At 64.6% G+C, this 23,343-nt stretch overlaps 1 protein-coding gene across 3 annotated transcripts in view; it reads right to left on the bottom strand.

Moving 5' to 3' along the window:
- PRKCH (protein kinase C eta) overlaps positions 1-23,343 on the bottom strand; it is a 48,237-nt gene that overhangs the window by 22,853 nt on the left and 2,041 nt on the right. For 2 of the 3 annotated variants that reach the window (XM_029078970.2, XM_029078969.2), the window contains exons 2-5: positions 8,629-8,692; positions 2,565-2,715; positions 1,699-1,733; positions 431-519 (exon numbers count right to left, since the gene is read on the bottom strand). In XM_029078970.2, coding sequence (XP_028934803.1) covers positions 431-519; positions 1,699-1,733; positions 2,565-2,715; positions 8,629-8,692 — 339 coding nt within the window. Of the gene's footprint in view, positions 1-430; positions 520-1,698; positions 1,734-2,564; positions 2,716-8,628; positions 8,693-10,990; positions 11,319-23,343 lie in introns of those variants that run through there. The other variant, XM_029078972.2, reaches the window with a different exon arrangement.

The raw sequence follows: 23,343 nt of genomic DNA on the forward strand, positions 1-23,343 counted from the left end.
CGGGCTTCCCCGGACACCGGCTACTCCCTACACATGAACGTCAGGCCAGGCGGAGCCCAAGTTCACAAACTGGAGGGGCAGACGGTCCTGGGAGGCAGGCCACGGAGAGTGAACCGTTGGGAGGCTGAGCATGAGAAGCAGCGTGGGCCGGCGGACAGAGCCCGGGCACGGGAGTCAGAAGGACCCGGGTTCTAATCCCGTCTCTGCCACTTGTCCGCTGTTGGTGACTCTGGGCAAGTGACTTCGCTTCTCCAGGCCTCAGTTATCACATCTGGAAAATGGGGTTGTGGACCGGGGAGCCCCATGTGGGACGGGGACTGAGTCCGATCTGATGAGCTCCTATCTACCCAGAGCTTAGTACGGGGCCCGGCACGCAGTAAGCGCTTAACAGATGCCACACGCAAAAAAGAATCTCAATCTGCCCGCTCACCTTTTCATCCACCTTGTTAACGTTGTTCTGGCAAGTGCAGGCCGTAACGATGAGGTGGTGACACCGCTTGTGGACGACACAGGTGCAAACTGGGAAAAATGAGACCGCGTATTAAGCGTCACCTGGGGCTCACAGACCACCTCGAGGCTGGAGAGCGGCGGGCTGCAGCCTGCGGACACCCCCCCGGGGCCGCGCACCCACCCCGAAGCGATGCCGTGGCAGGAAGTATTCTGTTGGCGCAAGCACGTGTGGGTGAAAGCATGCACGGGTGCGGCTGTGTAAATGTACACCCACGTATACATCAAGGCATACGGCGATCCTTTAGGCCGAAGAGACACCAGCGACGGTGAGGTTCACCCCTGGGTGTACGTGCGACTGGCCGGGCCAAGATGCACTCAGAGCCCTAGGTGCCCGTGTATATACGCACATGCACAAACTCACACCCACGTGTACACACACGGCCTGTCTCCCGCTGGGCTGTCTGGAGTGACATCTGCAGCGCCTGGCGCTGTGTTCTCGCTTCTATCTGTCTCCCCCTCAAGACTGTAAGCTCACTGTGGGCAGGGAACGCGTCTATCAATTGTCGTACTCTCCCGGGAGCCCGGTTCGGCGCTCCGCACGTAGTAAGCGCTCAATAAATACTGGCGATCGGTCGCTCCAGCAAAGCTGCTCCTCCCGGCCTGCCGTGCGCCGGCCCAGTCTGTCGGGGAGCGACGGATTCCCAGGTGCCGGCCGGGACGCGGCCGACCCCTCCGTCTCCGGATGCGGGCGGGCGCGGCCACCTAAACCCCCCAGTCACCACAGACGGTCCCCCAGAGATGCCAGCGGCCTTTGAGGGAACGAGACGGCGTCCGGCCTCTGAGCCCACGGCCAGCCAGGTCCGGCCCCATTTCAGGTCCTTCCCGGGGAGGTACGGAGGCCCGACGGACTGACTGGCGTGCGGCCCGGCCGCCGGTCTTAACCGGGAGGGCAGGAATGGGCGGCGGGGGGAGGCGGCATCACGACAGGGTCCAGAATCAATCGTGCTTATTTAGCGCTCACCGTACGCAGGGCACAGGTCCCGAGAAAGCCCAGAGCACTTGGGAGAGCACCCTAAGGTTGGTGGACACGAGCCCTGCCTTCGAAGAGCTTACGGGTCCGAGCCGGTCCTGGGCCGGGCGTCTAAGCCAAGGGGTCCCTTGCCAGAAAGTCGGCCCCTGAGGTGGTTTCCCTGCCAGGTGGCCCCTCTGGTCCAGAAGCGAGAGGGCGGGGACCCGGTCGGCTCTTACCTTGGCACTGGTAGCCCTGCTTCCCAAACACTCCCCTGTTAAAGACAGACGGAAAAACGGCATCAGACGCGTCAGCGCGTGTGGGTGACAGAGCAGGCTCCTGGCCACGGAGAGCCCACCTAAGCCAGAGCACCCGCCCGGGCCGACAGAGCCGTGGTGGGCCCCAGGGCCGGGAGAGAGAGAAGGGGATAGTGGGGAGGGGCGGCAGGACCAGCGATGCCAACCGGAACCAACTGCGGGCCCCACACCCCAGCCGGTCCGGACCTACAGGTGGTGTCCTCGCCCACCGCCTGGGGCGGTTTAGGGGACGTGAGGGGGATCTGGTCCACGGTGATCGGGGAGCGGCAAACCCGGCCAGGCCCTTCGGTCTCGATTCGGTCTCGATCCAAACGGAGGACCACGATGACTTTCACCTTGGGAGGAGGCCAGTCACGGAGCTGGTGGCCCACTGAGCTCCGGACACTGCCCCGCACTTGCTGGGGAGGGGCGGGGGGCCGGGGCAGAGAGGTGACGGGGAGCCCAGGAAGAAGCACATCTGGGAAGTGTTTAAGGCCTGAGCGAGTCCTCCAGGCGGCACATTCCTGTGTCTCCGCTCGGACGGAGAGCGGACACCGACGGCCGCTCGGCCCTTGGAGGACACCCACCCCCAACTCAACTACCCCTAGGTGTGCGGGTGGTTGTGAGGGAGTTGGGGTCCCTCAGGGGTCTTACTGGCAGAGCCGCCCTTGCAGCCCCGCTGCCCCTGGCTGTCGCTCAGGCGGAAGGGTGACCTGACTGGGCGGGAAGTGGAAAGAGGGTTGGTGGGGTGGGCTTGGGTCCACCTGCATTTCTGCTCTCCCCGCTTCCCGGGAGCGGGGGCCACGTACCAGATGAACTCGCGGCAGTGGGAGCAGTACGTGGGCTGCCTCAGATACGTCGCCATGAACTTGTGACCGTTGACCTGGTGAACGCGCCTCCGCATGGCACGCTGGCGCTTCCGTGTGAAATGCTTGAAGATCCGCTCTCTCTGCAGGGTGGCTGGCGCCGGGACGGAAAGCGGAATATTCAGGACATCGACGGACATCTCTGGGTGGTCTCGCTGGGCCCCGGGGCGCTGCCCGAGCCCAGGCAAACCCCCTCGTGAAGGAGCCCGACCAAGCCCAGGACCCTCACCCGCCCCGCAGCAGCCAGCTTCCACAGGGGGGGCCGACTGGGACACAAATGGCCTCCTCCCTGTCCTGAGCTTCTCATCTCTTCCTCCCATGGTTCCGCCCACTGGCCTCTCATCAGCACTCTGGCCCCGCACCCCGGTCCTTGCCTTACGAGAGCGGACGGGGGCAAGCAAGCACTGGGTGAGCGGGAGTTCTCTTTCACCATCCCCCTCCTGCCCGGCCCCATCTCCCGGGGGTCTTGCTCACCCGTGTGCAACATCTGCCCGGTTGGATGCGGGGGAGGAGGGCACCGGATACGCCGCTGTAGGGATGGGGCCCAGGGAGGGGCCCACAGATGGAGGGAGGGGTGGGAAGGGTCCTCGGGGAAGGAGGTGGCTCAGAGCTGGACCCGGGCCCGGTCCCCTCACAACGTCACGCTCCCCCTCCCCCCCGCCCATCCGTCCATCTACAGAGAGGTCAGGCCGCCGGCCAGCCACACAGGATGCGGGAGCCAGGACTCCGTTTCCTCCAATTATGCTCAGCCTCGGTGAGAGGACGTGGCCCAGGGCTGCTTGTAGACAAACAGCAAGAACCCCGGGCTGGGGGCAAGCGGAGAGACGGGCAGACGGGCTCCCGGCACAGGCCTCCTAAAAACCAGACTGACATTCGACCTCCGCCTCAGCCAGGGAAACCTCGGCTTCGTACCGGCAGCCCGGTCCGCGTCTGCCAGCCCGTTCGGCTCTCCCAAGCACCCACACGCACGGAGCGGGTCAGGGGAGGCGGCAGGCGCAGGAGGGGGGATAGGGCTCCGGGACCACTGTCTCCTCCGCCGGGCCCACGCGGCGAGGGAGGGAGGCCGCTCTGCCCCCCGGCGGCGCTCCCGGCAGGGCAGTGCCGAAGGATCCCCACCGAGGGAGAGGTGAATCCTGCCGGTGGCCCCCCGGGCACGGGGAGACCGAGTCCAGCCATCAGCAGGCGGAGGTCCCCGGCGGCCGATTCGGGATCTCATGACGAGGGGGTTGGGAGAGTGCCCGGGCCAGGGCCGGCCCCGGGCCACACTGTTGCCCCGGCCACACAGCCGCCCGACCCTCTCTGCCGCCCGCAGGGCTGTCCGGCGACCGCCCGTCAGCCGAGCGGCCCCGTGGCTCCGGGTGCCGCCCGGCCCCAACCCGGCTCCCCGGAGTGACCCGCCAAGTCGGGTCTGGAGAGACGCTCCCCACCAAACCGCAGAGGAGAGAGAAACCGGAGAAGCCAGAGATGTTTACAACATGGAACAGAAATAGCTCCCGCTGCCCCCGATTTCACTTCCTGAAACTCCGCAGCCGTCACGGGTGGCTGGATCGGGCACGGGGGCCGGGGCCGAGGCGGAGCCGCGGGGCAGCTGCAGATGGCGCTCGGCAAGCCGGCGTGGGCTCCGGGAGCCGCCTCCTGCCACTCTGCCGGCACCCCCTCCGCCACTCGGAATGATCACGGCACCGATGGAGCGCCTGTTCTGTCCGGGCGCCGTGCCGTAGGTGTCGGGGACGATATAAGGAAAGACTGGACGATCGCCGTCCTACGTGACCGAGGGGAGCGGATATACTATCCACGTCTTCCAGATAGGGAAACTGAGGCACGGAGCGGTTACGGGACAAGATCCTGCCGGGCAGAGTGTCCGAAATGATGAGTGAGGAAGTGAGTAGGTCGGCTTGAAGAGCAAAGAATGCAAACTGGAGTGTAAGCGCTCAGTACAGTGCTCTGTGCCAGTAAGCGTCCAATTAACCCACCAATAAATGACATTTATTGCGCACGTATCTCGTGCAGAACACTACTGAGTGCTCGGGAGAGTACGGAACGAGAGTTGGTGGAAATGATCCGGGCCCACCGGGAGCGTACAGCCTACAGGGTGACAGACAGGAAGATAAATTAGAGATACGTACGGAAGTGCTGTGGGGCTGAGGGCGGAATGAATATCAAAAGCTTAAAGGGAACAGAATCGAGTGTATAGGAGACACGGAAGGGAAAGGGAGTAGGGGGGGACGAGGGCTCAACGCGGGAAGACCTCTTGAAGGAGATGTGATTTCGATAAGGCTTTGGAGGTGATCTGTTGGATTCGAAGAGGGAGGGGGGAGTTTCAAGCCAGAAAGAGGATGTGGGAGAGGGGTCGGTGGCAAGATAGACGAGATCGGGGCTCAGCGAGCAAGCTGGCGCCAGAGGAGCGGAGTGAGTGGGCCGGGCTGTCGCAGGAGATCAGTGAGGTACGGTAAAAGGGAGGGCCAATTGAGCGTGGGTCTCAAATGCGATGGTAAGGAGTTTCAGTTTCACGCAGAGGGAGACGGGCAATCATCGGAGACTCCTGAAGAGGGGGGAGGATGTGGACAACTTTTTTAGAGAAAAGCGATCCAGGCAGCAGAGTCAAGTATGGACCGGAGTGGGGAAAGAGACAGGAGGCGGAGAGGTCAGCCAGGAGGCTGAGGTAGCAGTCAAGGTGGGATAAGGATAAGTACATGGGTCTGGGTGCTAATGGTTTGGAGAGGAAAGGGTGGGTTTTAGTTTAAAGTTGCAAAGGTGGAACTGACGGGGTTCAGTGATAGATTGAACAGGCGGGTTGAATGCGAGAGATGAGTCGAGGAGGACGCCGAGGTCTCGGGCTCGTGAGATGGAGGGTGGTGGCGTCGCCTACACTGGCGGGAAAGACGTAGGGAAGACGGGGCCTGGGTGAGAAGATAAATACCCACTAGACTTTAAGTTCCTTTAGAGCCATAGGGTGACTACCGACCCTACGGTATTATACTCTTTCAAGTAATTAGTACAGAGCTCCGCACACCCTAAGTGTTCGATAAATATCACTGATAGATTTAATGAAAGCCACTGATGGACAGAAACTTCTTACCGCCGGCGGTAAGGCACTCGATCAGCTCTCCTTCCTACCTTAACTCACCGATCTACTATAACCCAACTTGCACATTTTGCTCCTCTAATCCCAAGATGAACTTCGATCTCTCGCCCAGGTCCTCCCTCTGGTCTGAAATTCTCCCCGCCTCCGTATACAAAAGACCGCCCCCCACACACACACTTCCAAAGCTCTCCTGAAATCACATCCCCTCCAAGAGGCCTTCCCCGACTAAGCCCTCATTTCCCTTCCTCTGTGGGCAAGTCACTTAACTTCTCTGTGCCTCAGTTCCCTCATCTGTAAAATGGGGATTAACCGTGAGCCTCACGTGGGACAACCCGATGACCCTGGATCTCCCCCGGCGCTTAGAACGGTGCTCTGCACATAGTAAGCGCTTAACAAATACCAACATTATTATTATTCCCCTCCCTCTGGGCCGTCTATGCACTCGGCTCTGTAGCCTTTAAGGACTTGACAGTCATCACGTTGAGAAGCAACGTGGCTCAGTGGAAAGAGCACGGGCTTTGGAGTCAGAGGTGATGGGCTCGAATCCCGGCTCTGCCACTTGGCAGCTGTGTGACGGTGGGCGAGTCACTTCACTTCTCTGGGCCTCAGTTCCCTCGTCTGTAAAATGGGGATGAAGACTGTGAGCCCCACGTGGGACAACCTGATTCCCCTGTGTCTACCCCAGCGCTCAGAACAGTGCTCTGCACATAGTAAGCGCTTAACAAATGCTATTATTATTATTATCTCACTCAACTCCACAGCTCTATCCAACTCTACTTCAGGGCACTCTCAAGTGCTTAGGACCATGCTTTGCACACAGTAAGCATCCAATAGATACCACTGATGGATAGACAGTGGGAAAAAAGAGCGGATAAGGATGGGGAGAGAGCTGATGGTGGGCCTCCAAGCTGTGGCCTAGGAGTCTCTGCTGGAGGCAGAGAGGAACGGACAGCCTTAGGGGATTTTGAGGAGTGGAGAACAATGTGCAGAACGATGTTTTAGAAAATCGCCCTGGAGCCAGAGAAGTCAGCGAGGAAGCCCATGCAGTAGTCGAGGTGAGATGCGACAAGTGCCTGAGGCCGGCGTGGTGGCCATTTGGATGGGAGAGGGGGGCGGATTTTGGCGACACTGTGCAGGTAGAACCGACGGGATCTGGTGGCACACTGAACGTGGGGGTTGGAAGAGAGAAAAACGTGACGGATAAAGCCGGGGTCGGGGACCTGTGAGATGGGGAGGATGGCTGGATTCACTAGCGCATCTTTAAACTCGCTTGTTTCCGCTATCCGTAATTTATTTAGCATCTGCCTCCTCAACTAGATTGTAAGCATCTCCTGGAAGGATTTGTGTCTAACTCTACGGTGCTTTCCCAGCCTCTCAGTATAGTGTTCCGCAGGCACTAAGTACTCGGGAAAAATGACCGATTGATCGAAGGACCATACCCTATCTGCCTCTAAGCGACCCAGGGGGACGCGGCCCACATGCTCCTGGACCTCCCCGCTGCACAGTAGCCCCCCCTTAGCCCCATAACCCACCCCCCCGACGGCAACGGCCCCGAGGACACCCCATGGCACTGCCTCACACAGATGGAACCCCAGATTGGCTGAGAGAGGCACAAAGGGGCCGCTGTCCGGGGGGGGGCCGGTTCTCGGGGGGGGGCCCCAGGCGGCGTGGGACGAGAACCCCCGAAGCTAATAATAAAAGTGGTATTTGTTAAACGCTAACTACATGTCAAACTCGGCTCTAATACAAGATAATCGGGTCGCGCCCAGTTCCCGTACCTCATGGGGTTCACAGTTTAGAGGGGAGGAAGAACAGGTATTTAATCCCAGATGAGGAAACCGAGGTCCAGAGAAATAAAGCCCAAAGTCACCTACGCAGCAGGAGAGCGGCAGAGCCGGGATTAGAGCACAGGTCCTCTGGCTCCCAGGCCCACTTTCTTTTCACTAGGCCACGGCCGGGGCCAACAGCTCCCAGTCAGGTCCTCTTAGGTGAGGAGAGGACTCCGGAGGGAGGGAGGGGCGGGACGGGTCAGTGGAATGAAGACTTTCAAGAAAAGCGGGCCCGCCTCTCGATTCCTACGCGGAGTCACCGCATCGGACGGCGCGGGCCAGAGAGGCGCTGTCGGCTGGCGCTCAAAAGCTGCACCGCAGAAGGGGTGAGGGCCGCCCACCTGCCCGCGCGCCCGCCAGATTGAAGGACGGAATGACCCCCAGGCCCGAGGGAAGCTGGAAGGAGCCCTCGGCCTGGGAGCCACCAGAGCGATAGCAACGGCCTGTGATTCTACAGGAGGTGACCACTTTCTGGGTTTGCAGTGTGGCTGATATCCTGCCCCTGCCCCCTGCCTTCCCCCAGCCCGCAATCCCTCCTCTCAGTGAGCCAGTCCAGAAGCAGCGGGGCCTCCTGGAAAGAGGGCAGGCATCGGAGCAGGAGGACCCGTGTTCTAGTTCCACTTCCATCCCTAGCCTGCCGCGTGACGTTGGGCAAGTCACTCCACTTCTCCGGGCTTCAGTTTCCTCACCTGCAAACTGGGGATTCACTTCACTCGACGGTACTTTCTCAAACGCTCAGTAAAGTGTTCTGCACATATTGGGTGCTCGTGAAAAACAACCGAGGGATGGAATCCGGCTCTGAACCCTGTGGTGCCCGGGACCCGGGGGCGTGGGGGGGGGGGAGAGGGACACAGCCCCCGTGCTCCGGGACCGTGCTCCGCTGAGGGGGTGTTTTCTCCTTCCTTAGACCGTGGGGCAGGAACTGTGTGCGACCCGATTCTCTACGCCAGAGCTCAGGACACCGCTTGGCACGTATTAAAAGCATTTACCAGATACCAAAGTGATCATCATCCCGATGAGGCAGCACCCCAGGGTCCCCCGGCTCGGCGCCCAGGTGTCGCACGCCAGAAAAGCACCCAAATCATGCTCTTACCTTCAGTGCAGCTGCCGGTCAGGGTGATCACCACAAACACCTTGCCCTCGGGCTCCAGGTCCACCTGGGAAGAGAAGCAGCAGCGTAACCTGTGTGCCGGATGTCAGGCGCCCCGACCCCACACGCCCGGGCGCGGACGCCCACGGGGCCCCCCGGGCCCCAGCCACAGGCGACAGAAGGCCGCGTGAGGACGCAGAGTGACGGGAGACGAGAGGCTCCCCGCTCCCGGAGAAGGATCTCGAAGGGGTCCGAAGGGGCAGGGGCGCCCCTCCGTCCTGGGGACCCAGCTGCGTGCCCTCGGGGCAGGCATGACCGGAGCCCCAGCCAACGTGCAGCCACTTGGCAAAAAGTCACCCAAAGAGCGAGCGTGCTCAGCCAGTGGTCTGGTCCCTAATAATAATAATAATAATGTTGGTATTTATTAAGAATAATAATATTGTTGGTATTGGTTAAGCGCTTACTGTGTGCAGAGCACTGTTCTAAGCTCTGGGGTATACAGGGTAATCAGGTTGTCCCACATGAGGCTCACAGTCTTAATCTCCATTTTACAGATGAGTTAACTGAGGCACAGAGAAGTTGAGTGACTCGCCCACAGTCACACTACTGCCAGGTGGCAGAGCCGGGATTCGAACCCATGACCTCTGACTCCCAAGCCCGGGCTCTTTCCACTGAACCACGCTGCTTCCCACTTGGGTAGGACACCCGTGGCCCACGAAGTCCGTTCGTAGCCTGGACCGCACCCTTCCGACGCTCCCTTCCCCCTTCCCGGCCTTGCCCGGTGCACCGGTCACTCCGGGGATTTCTCCCGGGAATCCCAGCCGGATCCAACGGTCCAAGCTTCCGTGCCAGTCCCCTGCTGGGACCCCCTTGGGCTCCCGTAACGGCACGTCCTGGCTGGGGCCTCCTCATCTCCCAACCCACCCGTCCGTCACCGGTAAGTGCCGGGGGGCGCCTGCTACCTATCCTCTCTTCTCCCACTCCACCCCAGCTCGCGCTCTTTATACCTCTTGAGCCATTTTGCCTCAGTCTCCTCTCTCACTGCCGACCTCTTGGTCCCGCCCCTTCACATCTGGGAGACCACCCCTCTCTCCACGTTCGAGGACTTTCTGTAATCCCATCCCTTCCGAGACACCTTCCTCGATCAATCTGGCATCTCCCCACCCTTAGATCTCTTCCCCAGCTGCCAGTCCAGCACTTCTACGTCACGGTCGCCCCATCTGTAAAACGGGGATCGAGACCACGAGCTGATTACTCTTCATCCATCCCGGTGCTTAGAACAAACAGGGCCCGGCACGTAGTAGGCGTTTAACGAACACCGTTTTAAAAAAAAACCCCGAATCCCAGGATCTTGGGCATTCCCTCCCCACACCGCGAGAACTTCTGCCCAGCTCTTTAGCGTCGACTGCTTCCTCTTAGCTGTAATTCACTTCGGGATCCGTAGACCCGCTCGACTGGAATGCTCCCTTAAGAGCAGGGGTCACGTCTAGAGCCTGTATCGTCCCCGGCCAAGCTCTCGTGAACTGTAAAGTCTACGAGGGCGGGGATGGCGCCTACCAACTCTACGGTACTCTCTCCCGAGCACTCAGTCCAGTCCCCCGCCCGCAGGGGACGCTCGGTGAACACCGGGCCCACGGCCGCCGGAGCGGCGGGATGGTCGGAGGAGGCCAAGGAGGCAGACGGGAGAGGCCCGCGGGATCTAGTGGGAAGACCCCGGGACGGGGTGTCGGGAGACCTCCCCTTCCTAGACCGGAAGCTCGTGCGGGCGGGGGACGTGCCTACCGACTCTGTTACGCTGTACTCTCCCAAGAGCTTAGGACGGTGCTCCGCACACAATAAGCACTCGATAAGTACAGTCTGTCGCTTCAGTGATCGAGACCTGGCTCTTGGTCCCAGCTCGGTCTGCTTAGTGGCCCGGGGCAGACGACGTCATCTCTCGAGGCCTCAGTTTCCTACTCTACGATAGAACGGGTCGAGCACTCCAGGTGGGCCAGAACCGCGTGCGATCGGCTTACCCGATACCGACTCCGGTGCTCGGCTCATAGGGAGTGCCTAACGAGTGCCCGGATTATTATCAACGGTCATCGTCGACAGGGCACTCTCCCCCACCCCTGGCCACCAGCCCTCCCTTCTCCCGTCACTAGGCTCCAAATCCCCGTGGGGAGGGGGCTCTGGGTCGCCCGGAAGCAGGCACCTCGTCCGGGCCCTCCCTGGATCCAGCCCCGGGGGGGGAGCCCCGGGGGGCCACCGCGGTAGCCGCCGCATCACACCTTGGCCTCGGCGATGACTCTCCTTCTTCTAGGGCCATTAAAGGGCTCTCGGGCCCCCCCCCGCCCAAAACACACACACACACACACACACACACCATTCCAGGGTCCCCCGACCGCAGGTGGGCCAGGTAGCCGGGACAGCGTCATCATCCCCATTCGGTAGATAAGGAGACCGAGGCACCGGTCGTCAGGTGGCGACGCAGCGGCCACACCGGGCTACACGCCCAGCCCCGGGCCGTCCGGACACCGTCCCCGCAGGACCCCGGGACGACAGCGTGTGAACGGATCGCCAGCCCGGGAGGGGCCCAGCGGAAGGAGAGACTGGGAGGCGGGATAGGTGAGCGGGAGGGAGAGGAAGGGATCGGAAACCGGGCACCCCAGCCCGGGCACCGGCCCCCAAGGGCCCTAAGTCCCCGGCTCCGGGGATGGCCGGGACCCCACCTCGCTCTTCTGTCTCGCCTGACCCGTTCTCCCCACCGCAACCCGCTCCGGGCTCGGCCTCGGCGGCCCGAGAGCCGAGCCCACCGGGCCTCTGCTCCCCGGGCCCGGGGGCGTCCGTCCCACGGGGACGGGGAGCGGGGGCCTCCGGGCCGATCCCGGTCACCGCCCATCTTTGCCGGCGGCGACGGCGGCCGTCTCCGTCTCTGGGACGGAGAGCCCCGCGTGGCCGGAGGGAGGGGCCCGACACGGAGCTCTTCCCAAGCGGGGACTGTCGGGGACAAAACAGAGGTCTCTACCGCCGACAGTAAATCAATAAATAATAACGATACATAATAAAATCTCTCCTGTTCGCATGCCAGGGGCTGCGGGGGCCCTGGGGGAGTCTGGGTCACCCAGAGGGGCTGCCCCCACCCTGAGCCAGTGGGATACGGCGATCCCCCCGACTCCGGGGTCAGGTCGTTTGAAGCTGAGGGCTTTACGGTTGGCACCGACCCCGCCAGCCCCCGACTCTGCCGTTGGACGCCCCGCCCCCCCCCCCCCCCCCCCGCCGCTGACTTCCCGAAGACCGTAAGCTCGTTGTGGGCAGGGAACCTGTCTGTTATATCGCTACGCCGTACCCTCCCGAGCGCTCAGTCCAGTGCTCTGCACACTCGTAAGAACTCGACAAATACGACCGACCCACTGACTCCAACGGCGGCCTCGGGCTCTGGTGGGCTAGCGGCTCTGACGCCGGCGAGCCGGTGGTTCCGAGGCTGTGGTGAGCCCTCTCGGCACGCAGCGAGAGAGAAAAAAAACAAAAACGTTCCATTTCCTCGGCTTCAATTCGTCGTTTTCTCCTCTCGGGTCGCCCGGGGCCGCGGTTCCCACCTACGCGACCCAGCGCCTGGGGCCGACCGGAGCCACAAGACAGGAAGCCGTGCTCGTCGACTCGCTCTCAAGGCGACGGAACCAGGCCTTCGGCCGGGCGTGGGTGTGAGCCCGCGCTCCGGGCGGTGATGGAGGCGGCCGCGACAGCGGTCGGCCCGGGCCTCCCGCGAGGTTGGCTGCACCTCCCCGGGCTCGTCAACCCCCGCACGCACAGGTACGCACCCGCGCGCACGTTCTCTCGGGCGTGCACGCGCGCCCGGGCAGACAGGCGGGCACACACAGACACGCGCGCACACGCCCACTCCCCCATCCCCGCCAACCGTCGCTTGACTCCCGGCCGCCCGCACGCTCTCGGTCTCCCGTTTCCTTCGTTCCTTTCCCCGCCGGGGCCGGCCCCGCGGAGCTTCCAGCCGGGCCCCTCGCCCAGCCTCCCCTCCTCCCCCGAGCTCCGCTCCGGCGCCGCGGCCTCGGCTGCCTCTCCCGGCCGCTCGTCACCACGATCGGACCGAGCCCCGTGCGGGCCCGAGACGTCGCCTCCCTCGCCCTCGCCGCCCGGTCGGAGTTGGCGCCCGACCGGGACCCCGATCGCGTGCCGACCTGGGAGACGTCTGAGTGACGAACGGGAGAACCCAAACTCCCCGCGTCCGGAGCCACGGCGCAGCCCAAGGCCAGCGACTGCCGTGGGAGTCGGAGAGATCTCTGTGGGCAGGAGAGACGTCTTGGGCTTCTCTTCCACTTCCCAGAAGCCGGGTCGCAGCGAGTGCTCGGCCCCAGGCTCCGCTCCCCGTGGAAGAGGGGCGGGCCAGAGTCCCACAGCGTACCTACGTGCTGGCCACCGAGCTTAACTGGTGCTTAAGCTCAGGGGAGAAGCGGCACGGCCCACGTGGAAAGAGCCTGGGCCTGGGAGTTGCACGATCCGGGTTCTAATCCCGGCTCTGCCGCCCGACCGCCGTGTGACCGGGCGATTCGCTCCATTCCTCGGGGCCTCGGTTTCCTCGTCTGTAAAACGGGGATTAAATACTTGTCCTCCCTTCCCCTTACGCCGTGAGTCCCACGTAGGACGGGGACCGCATCCCACCTGATTATCGCGTATTTCCGCCCGCCGCTGCTCAGCGTGGTCCTTAACGAATACCACGGTCATCAAAGCGGGGGTCCGACGAGCGGGCCGGATCCCCCCGGCCCAGCCCGGCCTCTCCGGCCCGGAGCCCGGGTGCCCAGTCCCTCCGGGGCACGGCCCCGCCCCACGCTTCCTCTCGGGCCACGGGGGATGCCTGACCGGGGATCTCGCTGCCCAGCCCGGCGGTATTTAGGGAGCACCGCCCGCCGGACAAACACCGGGGAACGTGCCGCAGCAGCGGGGGCGGCAGAAGAGCCCGTCCCCTGCCCACAGGGAGCGTCCGCCCTAATCGCCCGACACCACCGCGGCCTTCGGAGTCATTTCCCCGACGTCATTCGGCGAGCCGGGGGGCGGCGGGGGCGGCGGCCGGGGAGAGACACCGATGGCACGGGGGGCCCGGGGAGGGCTCGGGCGGGGCCGCTTCCGCTCTCCCGGTCAGCCCCCGGAGGGAGAAGCGGGACGGGTGGCAGGCACCACCGGGGCCTGGGAGTCCCCGGTGGTCCCTGGGATGCAGAGGGAGCCCGGCCCGCAGCGCCCCCCCGGGGAACGGCTGGCCCCAAGTGCCCTCACCCACTCTGGAGGCAGAGAGACGCCCAGGGTCCCGCCGACATCCCCCCGAGCTGGATGTGGGCCGGCATCCAGACAACGGAGGAAGGCCGCCCCTCCCTCCACATACACACGCACGCCCACACACCTCTCCTCCCCCACCCTCCGGGCTCCATCCGGCCCCACCTCGGGTCCCCCGCCCCGGCCGAGCTCCCCCGGAGGGAGGCCGAGGTCGCGTTGGGCGGACCGGCAGCGCCTGCTCTTCCAGATGCCGAGGCGCTGCACCGGGGCGGTGGCGGCCGGGCCTCCTCGGGAGGCTGGCGTGCGGCCTTCTGCCCGGTGAGTCACCCCCGCCCCCGCCGGCCTCGGTGCCGCCCGGGCGGGCCCGTGATTACAGCCCCTCGGCCCGCGGGGCCGAGGCCCCCGTCTCCCCGGGGCTCCCGCCGACGGGGCCGTCTCCCATTTCCGGCCCGACGGCCGCAGGCGCCGGGCTCCCGGCGGGCAGGAGGGACGGGGGGAGAGAAAAATCTCGGTCTCGGAGGAGCCGCTACCCCGACCGGCGAGAACAGGTCCGAGACCGGTTCAACTCTCCGACGCGGGGCTCGGTGCCGGCTAGGGCGGCGGGAGCCGTGACCTCCCCGAGAGCGGCGCGAGGTAGCGCGGCGCACGCGCGAGGGGGCTCGCCGGGGGGGCGAGGGGGCAGGCCGCGATCCTGGGCCATCCCCACGGTCAACCCGGCTTCCGTGTGGCCGCCCCGGAGGAGGCGGCCGGTCTCCGGGTCCCCGAACAATTCGTTCACTCATTCCATCGAATCTCTGGAGCGCCTACCGTGTGCGGAGCACTGTACTAAACGCTCGGGAGAGTACCGCGCAATAATAAACAGACACGTTCCCTGCCCACGACGAGCTCACGGTCTAGAGGAGGGGAGGCAGGCATCAACACGAACCGATAAATCAGGGATGCGTACATAAGCGCAGTGGGGCCGGGAGGGGAGAAGAACAGAGGGAGCCCGTCGGGGCGAGGCAGAAGGGAGCGGGAGAAGGGGAAAGGGGGGCTTAATCTGGGAAGGCCTCTCGGAGGAGATGCACCTTCGATAAGGCTTTGCAGTGGGGGGAGAGAAACCGTCCGTAGCACCTGGGGAGGGAGGGCGGCCCAGGCCAGAGGCGGGACGTGGGCTAGGGGTCGGCGGCGAGACGGGCGAGACGGAGGCACGGCGAGGAGGTCAGCATTGGAGGAGCAGAGTGTGGGGGCGGGGTTGTGGAAGGAGAAGAGCGAGGCGGGGTAGGAGGGGGCAAGCCGACGGCGAGGAGGACGGTGGCCGCCTGGGTCGGGGGCAGCCCGGCGGGAGGGCTTGATCCACCACCTGCCCCACTCCCTCCTCTCCCCGGGCCGGGGACGGCCGCCTCGCGCTCAAGCTCTATTTGAGCGCCGGGGTGAGCGCCAAGCCCAGAACGGGAAGCGGTCCCGGGGGTCTAAAATCTCGCGGGGCCTACGGGGACCCCGACGGAACTCGGAGACGTCGACGACTGACGAGGCAGCGGGAGAAAACGATCCATCTCCCAGGAGCCCGACCGCCGGGACGGGCGGGCCCGACTCCATCCGCCTAGGCCGTGGGGCGGAGGAGCCTCAGAACCGAGAACTTCCCTCAGGACTCATCACTAGTTCCAGACGTGTCCCCCTCTCCCCTCCTCCGCCCCGACCCCGACTCCCACCGCCGCCCGGGGCGAGGACATCTAACCGACGGCTAATTCAACCCCGCGTGAGCACCCGGCGGACGAAGCCCGTCACGCGGCAGGCGTCGGACACAGGGGTCATCGCTGCCGTTTTCCACAGTCTAAAAATGGCTCGGAACAACGGATTCAGCGGGGCCGGGGAACAGGCAAGGGGCTCAGGCAGGGTGACGGGGTAGACGCCGGGCGGGTGGGCAAGGGCACAGGGGCAGGGACGGTTCCCACGCAGTCTAGCCCATCGGGGTGGGCGGGAGCCAACGACCAGAACGGGTCCGCGCATCCCCTGAGCGCAAGAAATGCTGGGCCCGGGGGGTGGGGGGGGAGGGGCCGAGAGGAGCTGGCTGGGGACCCTCGATGACGCAGCGACCCTCGGGTGTCTCACGCGTGCTCGCCCGAGGGCCGACGCCGGGTCTCCGGTGGGCCTCGGGAACGGGTCACGTCAAAGCCACGCGTTGGCCCAGAGTCACTTCTCCTACTGGAGGAACGTGCCGGGGCTCCCCAAGACTCGGATGCAGAAGTGGGAAGGAGGGGGCGTGAAGGGCCAGAAAGCGGACGGAAAACCCACAGGGCGAATTATCCCACCACCGGCGGTGTCCCCTTTGCCCTCAAAGGACAGGGCTCTCCGTCTGTTGCTCTCCCTCCCTCCCCGGGTGCCGTCCGTTCGCACGCGGTCACCATCCCGGCCACGCTCAGCCCCCCGATCGCCCGGTGAACCCCGATCGGACTCGGAGGGGGACGGCGGGGCCGCCTGACGCCCACGGCAAGGAAGCTTCGGGTGCTGGAGCAGCCCCTGGTTCTCCCCCCGCAGAGACATCCCGGCCGGGAGGGCCAGGTGGCGCTGACCTCCGGCAGACGGGAGAGAATCCGGACGCCGGCTGGTGACGGCCCACCCCCCTCCAGGCTGCCCGAGCGGAGCCGGGGAGCGAACGTCCCTCCTGGCGTCCCCCGGGAGCGACGCCGTAGAGGCCCGACCCACTCGCCACCTCGCGTGAACTGGACCCCAGGAGTCTCCCGTCAGCGTCGCAAAGGCCCAGAATGACGACTCGCTGGTCGATGAGCTCCCCGGTCACACCCTCCCCGCCGACAGATTCCCGCCCCTGGCCTCCCCAATATCCACAGTGCAGAGTCGGCACCCTGGGCCGCACCCAGATATGCCCAAATCTACGTCTGACCCGGAGGCCGTGCCGAACCCTGGGAGAATACAACTATTCCCACCTGGAATTGATTTCGCGTCCGTCTCCTCAGCTGGACCGGTGGCTCCTTGAGGGCAGGGATCGTGTCGGTTAACTCTGTTGTTCCCTCAGGGGGTCGGGACAGCGTTCCACACACGGGTGGCGATCAGCATGTGCAACCGATTTTTTAGGCCTCTTGGTTAAGCGTGCTCGGCACATAGTAAGCGCTTGATAAATACCATTATTATTATTATTAGAGAAGCAGCGTGACTCAGTGGAAAGAGCCCGGGCTTCTTGGGGGTCAGAGGTCAGGGGTTCGAATCCCGGCTCCGCCACTTGTCAGCTGTGTGACTGTGGGCAACTCACTTCACCTCTCTGGGCCTCGGTGACCTCCTCTGCAAAATGGGGATTGACTGTGAGCCTCACGCGGGGCAATCGGACGACGCCGTACATGAACAGTGCTCTGCACATAGTAAGCGCTTAACAAATACCAACATTATTATTATTACTATGTGCCAGACACTGTACTAAGTGCTGGGGTAGAAACAAACTAATCAGGTTGGACACAGTCCAGGGCCCATATAGGGCTCACAGTCTCAATCCCCATTTTACAGATGAGGAAACTAAGGCGCAGAGAAGTGAAATGACTTGCCCAGGATCACACAGCAGACAGGTGGCAGAGCTGGGACTAGAATCCCAAATCCTTCCAACTGCCGGACCCGGGCGCCATCCACTAGGGAATGCTCCTTCCCGATTACCGATCGACACAATCCCTACCCCGGAGGGAGCTGCCATCTGACCGTTCCACAAGAGCCAATCCATCGGTGGTATTTATTGAGGAGTCACCGCGTGCAGAGCACAGCACTAAGCGTTTGGGAGAGGGCAATCTGACAGAGTGGGTAGATACGTTCTCTGGCCACAGTCCAGGACTCTGCACACAGTCAGCGCTCACGTGCGGCGTGGCTCAGTGGAAAGAGCCCGGGCTTGGGAGTCAGAGGTCATGGGTTCGAATCCCAGCTCTGCCACTTGGCAGCTGTGTGACTGTGGGCAAGTCGCTTCACTCCTCTGTGCCTCCGGGACCTCGTCTGGAAAATGGGGATTAACTGTGAGCCTCACGTGGGACGACGGTGCTCTGCACCTAGTAAGCGCGTAACAAATACCAACATCATCATCATTATTATTATTATTATTATTAAGTACGAGCGGCCGACTGATTGACAAGTTCCCCGCCCACAAGGAGCTCGCAGGCTAGAAGGGACGGTGGAGAGCTGGGAGAGGTGGCGGGGGTGGGGAGGGAGGTGATCCCCTATCCCGATTCAGTGTCCTCTGATCAGTCTCTGGTGTCGACTGAGCATCTCCTGTGTGCAGAACGCCGCACTAAGCACTTGGGAGAGTCCAGTACCATAGAGCCGGCAGCCACGAACCCTGGCCACGAGGAGCTCGCAGTCCAGGGCGTATCTGGATGTCTTCGATGACGTGGGCGGTCCCCCCGGGGGCACGGGGGCTGTGGCAGGTCCCCCCCCCGGGTCCCGCCCGCCCCCGCGTCCCCGTCCACGGGTCCCAGGGCGGCACCGGGATCACACGGCGGCCTAGGCCGCACCGCGGACTGCTTTCCCGCGGACAACGACAGAGTGAGCCAAGGGCCCACGGAAGGCACCAAGAAGGGAAATTCACCAGAAAGCAGCGACCGGCTTCGAGGCTACACCTTCGGGGCCCCCGTCCCCCACGGGGGGAGAGACCGCTGACGACCTTAACCAGCCGAGATTACCGCTTTCTGCCAGCTGCCTGACGTGAGGAGAGAAGGGCGCAACAGGTTCACACCTTCTCCGCCTCGCGGTCGGGCCGACGCGTCACACGCGCCCCTGCTTTCCTGCTTTCCGAGCCCCCTCCCGCCTCCGCCTACCCGCTCCCGCCCCTCCCTCCGAACCCACGCGGCCGGTGGCTATTTTAAGGGGATCGGAAGTCGGCGCCGAAGCCGACGGTCGCGAGGTGCGGCGCGTTCCGGTAAATACGGCCCAGCAGACGCGGCCCTCGACGCTTCCCGAAATGACTCTGGGGCCTCGGAGGAGGGTGGGTGACTTGGATGGAGTCGAGGGAGTTTCTTCACCCGGGAGCGGGGCCCCCCCCCCCCCGCCCCCGGCCAAGCTCGCCACGAGACCCCCGCTGCAGCTCCATCCACCTCCTCCGGCCCGGCGAGTCTTCCCCGACCGCCGAGGGGCGTGCCCCGCGGCCCGGCCCGCTTCAGAGACCCCCCTCCCCCGGCAGCGCGCCCCCGCTCTCGGCCCGGATGTGCGAGACAAGGGCAGGAAATGAGAATCGGGTCTGGTCGCCGTGAGAACAATGTGAGCTTGAAATATCCAGAATTCAAACTCGCACCCCAGCCCAGCACCGAAAGTTGCCTACGTTAAACGCCGGTTCTGCGCTTGCAGAACCCACAGCGGGGGCCGCGGCCTGGGTTAGCGCTGCTCTCTCAGAGCCCCCACTCCACGGGAGCCCCAGACCCGGAGGAGCCCCCACCCCAGACAGGTCTCGGGTAGGCGGGCGGTGACCACCCCGCCAAAAAAAACAACGCTTCCCCGGCCGATCCGTGAGCCGGAAAAAGGCACCAGAAAAAGCAGAGGGAACAAGGCCCACGGGCCCACCCCCTCGGGTGGCAGAGGGCACCCACCGCGGGAGGCAGGGACCACAAGCCCTGGCCCTCTGGCAGCGGCCACTTCCTTCCCGGGGGCAGAAGAGCCCCGCCGCCCACTCGGGAACACCGGGAACCGGGGCCACAGGGTGCAAGGGAGCGGGGAGAAGGGGAGGGACGGCAGCGGAGCACAGTCGGGACAGCGCAAGGACGACGAGTACTTCATCTCTCAGCGGCACAGGCGATGGGGGTGTCCAGTGAGCCGCGAACGGCCCACCTAAAACCATCAGACGCCCCCGGTCCCGACCGCTCCGACGGCCTCGGTCTAGAAGAGGAGGTCCCCGGCCCCCGTCGCCTTCCCTTCGCTCCCGGAGATCTCCCGTTCGGGCACCCCGCGTCCCTCTCGGTTCCCCCGGCGGCTCGCCCTTCACCCCCTCCGGGATCCAGCTGAGGGCCGGGAGGACCCTGGAGGATTCTGGAGGAGGCCGGGGCCCACCCCGAGCCGTTCAATCAGTCGGTCGCATCTCCTGAGCAGTTACCGTGTGCGGAGCAATGGGCCAAGCACTTGGAAGAGTACAACAGAACGGGCTCACGGTCTAGAGGGGGAGATAGACGATACGGGGAGAGGTGGAAGAGGAGCCCGTCAGCGTCGTCAGCGGGAACAGCGGGGGTGAAGAGGGAGTGGACGGGAGGGGGAGGGACCGCTCCACAGACCACCCGGATCTTGCAAACCTGGAGAGGCCTGTCACGGCCAGATCCTTCCGGCTTTAAAGCGGTCGAGTTGCCGGCCCCCTCTCCCTTTACCTCACTCGTCTACTACGGCCCAGCCTGCGGCCTCCACCCCTCCGGCACCGACTTACTCGCCCTTCCCCCATCTCGCCCACCTCACCGCCGACCCCGTTCTCCCACAGCTCCCTCCTACTCTGGAACCCCCTCCCCCTCCATATTTGCCGGACCACCACTCTCCCCATCTTCAAAGCCTTATTAAGGTCACAATTCCTCCGGGAGGCTTTCCCCGATCAAGCCCCCCTCTCCCCGGGCCCCCTCTCCCTTCTACGTCGTCCCCGTACCTGGATCCGTGACCTCGGGGCATTCGATGTTCACCCCACCCACGAGCCCACGGCATTTATGTACATATCTATAAATTATACATCGTGAAGTCTTTTTATTAATGTCTGTCCCGCCCCTCTAGATTGTAAGCACGCTGTGGGCCACCAACGGGTCTCCCAACTCCGTTGTATCATACACTCCCAAGCATTTAGTCCGGCGCTCTGCACCCAGCGGGCGCTCGATAATTCACCGGTGTTCTACGGGGAAAACCTAGGGGTGCATTTGAGGCGAGTCCCCTCCCCCCAGCCCCGGGAGCCTTCCTCACCTCCGTTACACAGAGGAGGAAGTGGGTGTCCACAGAAGCCCCGTAGTGGGCCGGGGGCCGAGCCGGGACCGGGACCCAGAGCTCCCGCCTCCCCGGGCTCTCGCCGATAAGCCCCGCAACCTCTCCGGGTCCCCCCCCCCCCCCCCGGGCAAACCGGCCCGCCTGGGGGGGGTCGAGCCCCAGGACAAGCTATCGCCCTGCCCCCCGGGAGCACCGGCCAAACTCTCTGGCCTGGTCCCCAAGGTCGGCCAGTCGTATTTATTGAGCACTCACTGTGTGCCGGGCACCGTACTAAGCGCTTGGGAGAGGACAATAGAACAGGAAACAGTCGCGTTCCCCGCCCGCAACGAGCTTACGGTCTAGAGGGGGAGACGGGCGTTAATATAAATGAACAGTATGACAGCTACGGACAAAAGCGCCGCGGGGCTGAGGGAGGGGAGACGGATAAAGGGAGCGGGACGGGCCTGCGGCCGCAGGGCGGGAGAAGGGGTTCAGGTCTGTGGCGGGAGCCTTATTCAAGCTTCTGGCTGAACTTGGAGAGCCCAGAGGGGCCCAGCTCGCCCGACGAATCTTGCACTCGTCCTCGCTCAGGTCGTCCCCGCGGCCCGGATGTCCCCCGCCACGACCCCTCCCCACCGTCCGCCGGCTGCGGCTCTCGCCTCCTCCGAAGCCTCCCGGAGCCCCGCCCGGGTGAATTCCCTGTGAGGGTCACCCCGAGCACTCCAGGCCCGTCCCCGCCCTCGGCACTTACGTCGCCGGGCAAGTGGACTCTCCGTTAGGTTGTTTATTCCGAGTTACGTTTCACTCCACTCCCTCCTTCCCCCTTCTTCTTCCTCCCGCTCCCCCTACCCGTAAAGCAGTCCGCCCACGTGCTTCCCCATCACACGGAGCCCACGGAACGTGGCTTCTGAGGCCGTGCCGAGTGTTCCCGGGCACCCCGAACTCGGGATCTGCACTCGGTATCCGTCACCGGCAGCGATCGAGCACCGAACGTCCGCAGGGCGCGGGACTGAACGCTCGGGAAGGTAGAGGGGGAGACACGACCCCCGCCCACGAGGCACTTACAGTCTTCGGCGGGGAAACGGACTCGGAAAGCGCTCGGGAAATCTTCCCAACAGGAAAACACGGATCAGGCATTTTAGACAAGCAGCGTGGCCTAATGGAAAGAGCCCGGGCCTGGGAGTCAGAGGACCTCGGTCCCGATCCTGGCTCTGCGACCGCCTTGCTGCGCGACCTCGGACAAGTCGCTTCGCTCCTCTGTGCCTCGGTTCCCTCGTCTCCTACTCGGACTGTGAGCCTCACTGGGGAACCGATTACCTTGTATCTACTCCAGCGCTCGGTACGGTGCTCCGCACCTAGTAAGCGCTTAATAAATCCCGCTACCGTTTAGTTGAGGGCTTGGGAGCGAGCCCCAGTTCCGCGGGGGGCGAACGGGCAAAGGCGGTCCACGGGGGAGATCGGGACGGGCCGCAGGCTCCCCAGACCGGAGGCGAGTCGACTCCGAGGATCCCTCGGGTCCCGACCGGTCGCTGCTCGAGTGTCCTCCGGCAACGGGGGCGCGGGACGCCGCGACGGAGCCGCCGAGGGCGGCGTAACCCTGGGGACCGCGAAGTTCTCCGACGCGGCTCTCGGCAAACGGGCCCTCCGGCGCCCCAGCCCACGCCGCTGGGCCCTGCTCGACCATTCCGTTAAGACGCCCGCCGGTGGGCGACGCGTGCCGTCCCATCCCGGCCGGGCCGGCTCCTCGGGGGCGGGGGAGGAGGGGCGGCCCGACCGAGGCCGCCGACTCAACCGTGGGGCACGAGGGGGACGAGAGCTTCCGCCGAGGCCCGGCAGGGCGCCCCACACCCGGGAGACGCCCCACAGGCGCTACCGCCGCCCGAACCCGTCCGGGCCCCGGGCCCGGTCGCCGGCCCGTCCGCGTCCGAGAGGGACCGCCGGCGCATCTCCTCGGCCCGGGCCCCGCGGCGGAGAGCCGGCTGCCGACGGCTCCGCGTGGCCCCTCGGCGCCGGGCCCGGCCTTCCGAGGCCCGGGCCGAGGAGAGAGGAGGCTCGGCCCGAGGAGGTCCCGGGGCCCGGCCGGCCTCTCCCGAACGTCATCGGTCGTCCCGCTACTACCCGTCCCCCACCGGACGCGCACGGGCCCACGGGGCCAACCCGGGCACGGAACGGGCTCCGCCTCCCACCCCGCGACTCCTCGAGCCCGGGGCTCCCAGAGCCCCCGCGGGTTCGAAACCCCCCCCCCCCCCCCGGAGCCCGCCGGGGCCTCGCCCCGCGGGAGCGCTTAGCTGGGAACGAAACGACCGCCGCCGCCGTCCCTCCCGGGCACCGAACCCCCGAGCTGATGGGATCACAGTAAGAGGCCGGGAAGGGGTTAATCTTCTCCTTGAATGAATCCGGGCCCGTGCCCTTCCTGAATCCGGAAGATTAGAGCCGATCCTGTTTACGTCCAGGAGGCTCCACTCCTGACTCCACCAGACCTCCGTCCCCGGTTTCTGCCGCCCCGCTCCCCTCCTGGGCCTCGCCCCCGCCCCCCGGGGCCCCCCTCTCCACTCTCCTCCGCTCAGATAG

Source organism: Ornithorhynchus anatinus, chromosome 14, assembly GCF_004115215.2.
Source record: "Ornithorhynchus anatinus isolate Pmale09 chromosome 14, mOrnAna1.pri.v4, whole genome shotgun sequence".
NCBI lineage: Eukaryota > Metazoa > Chordata > Mammalia > Monotremata > Ornithorhynchidae > Ornithorhynchus > Ornithorhynchus anatinus.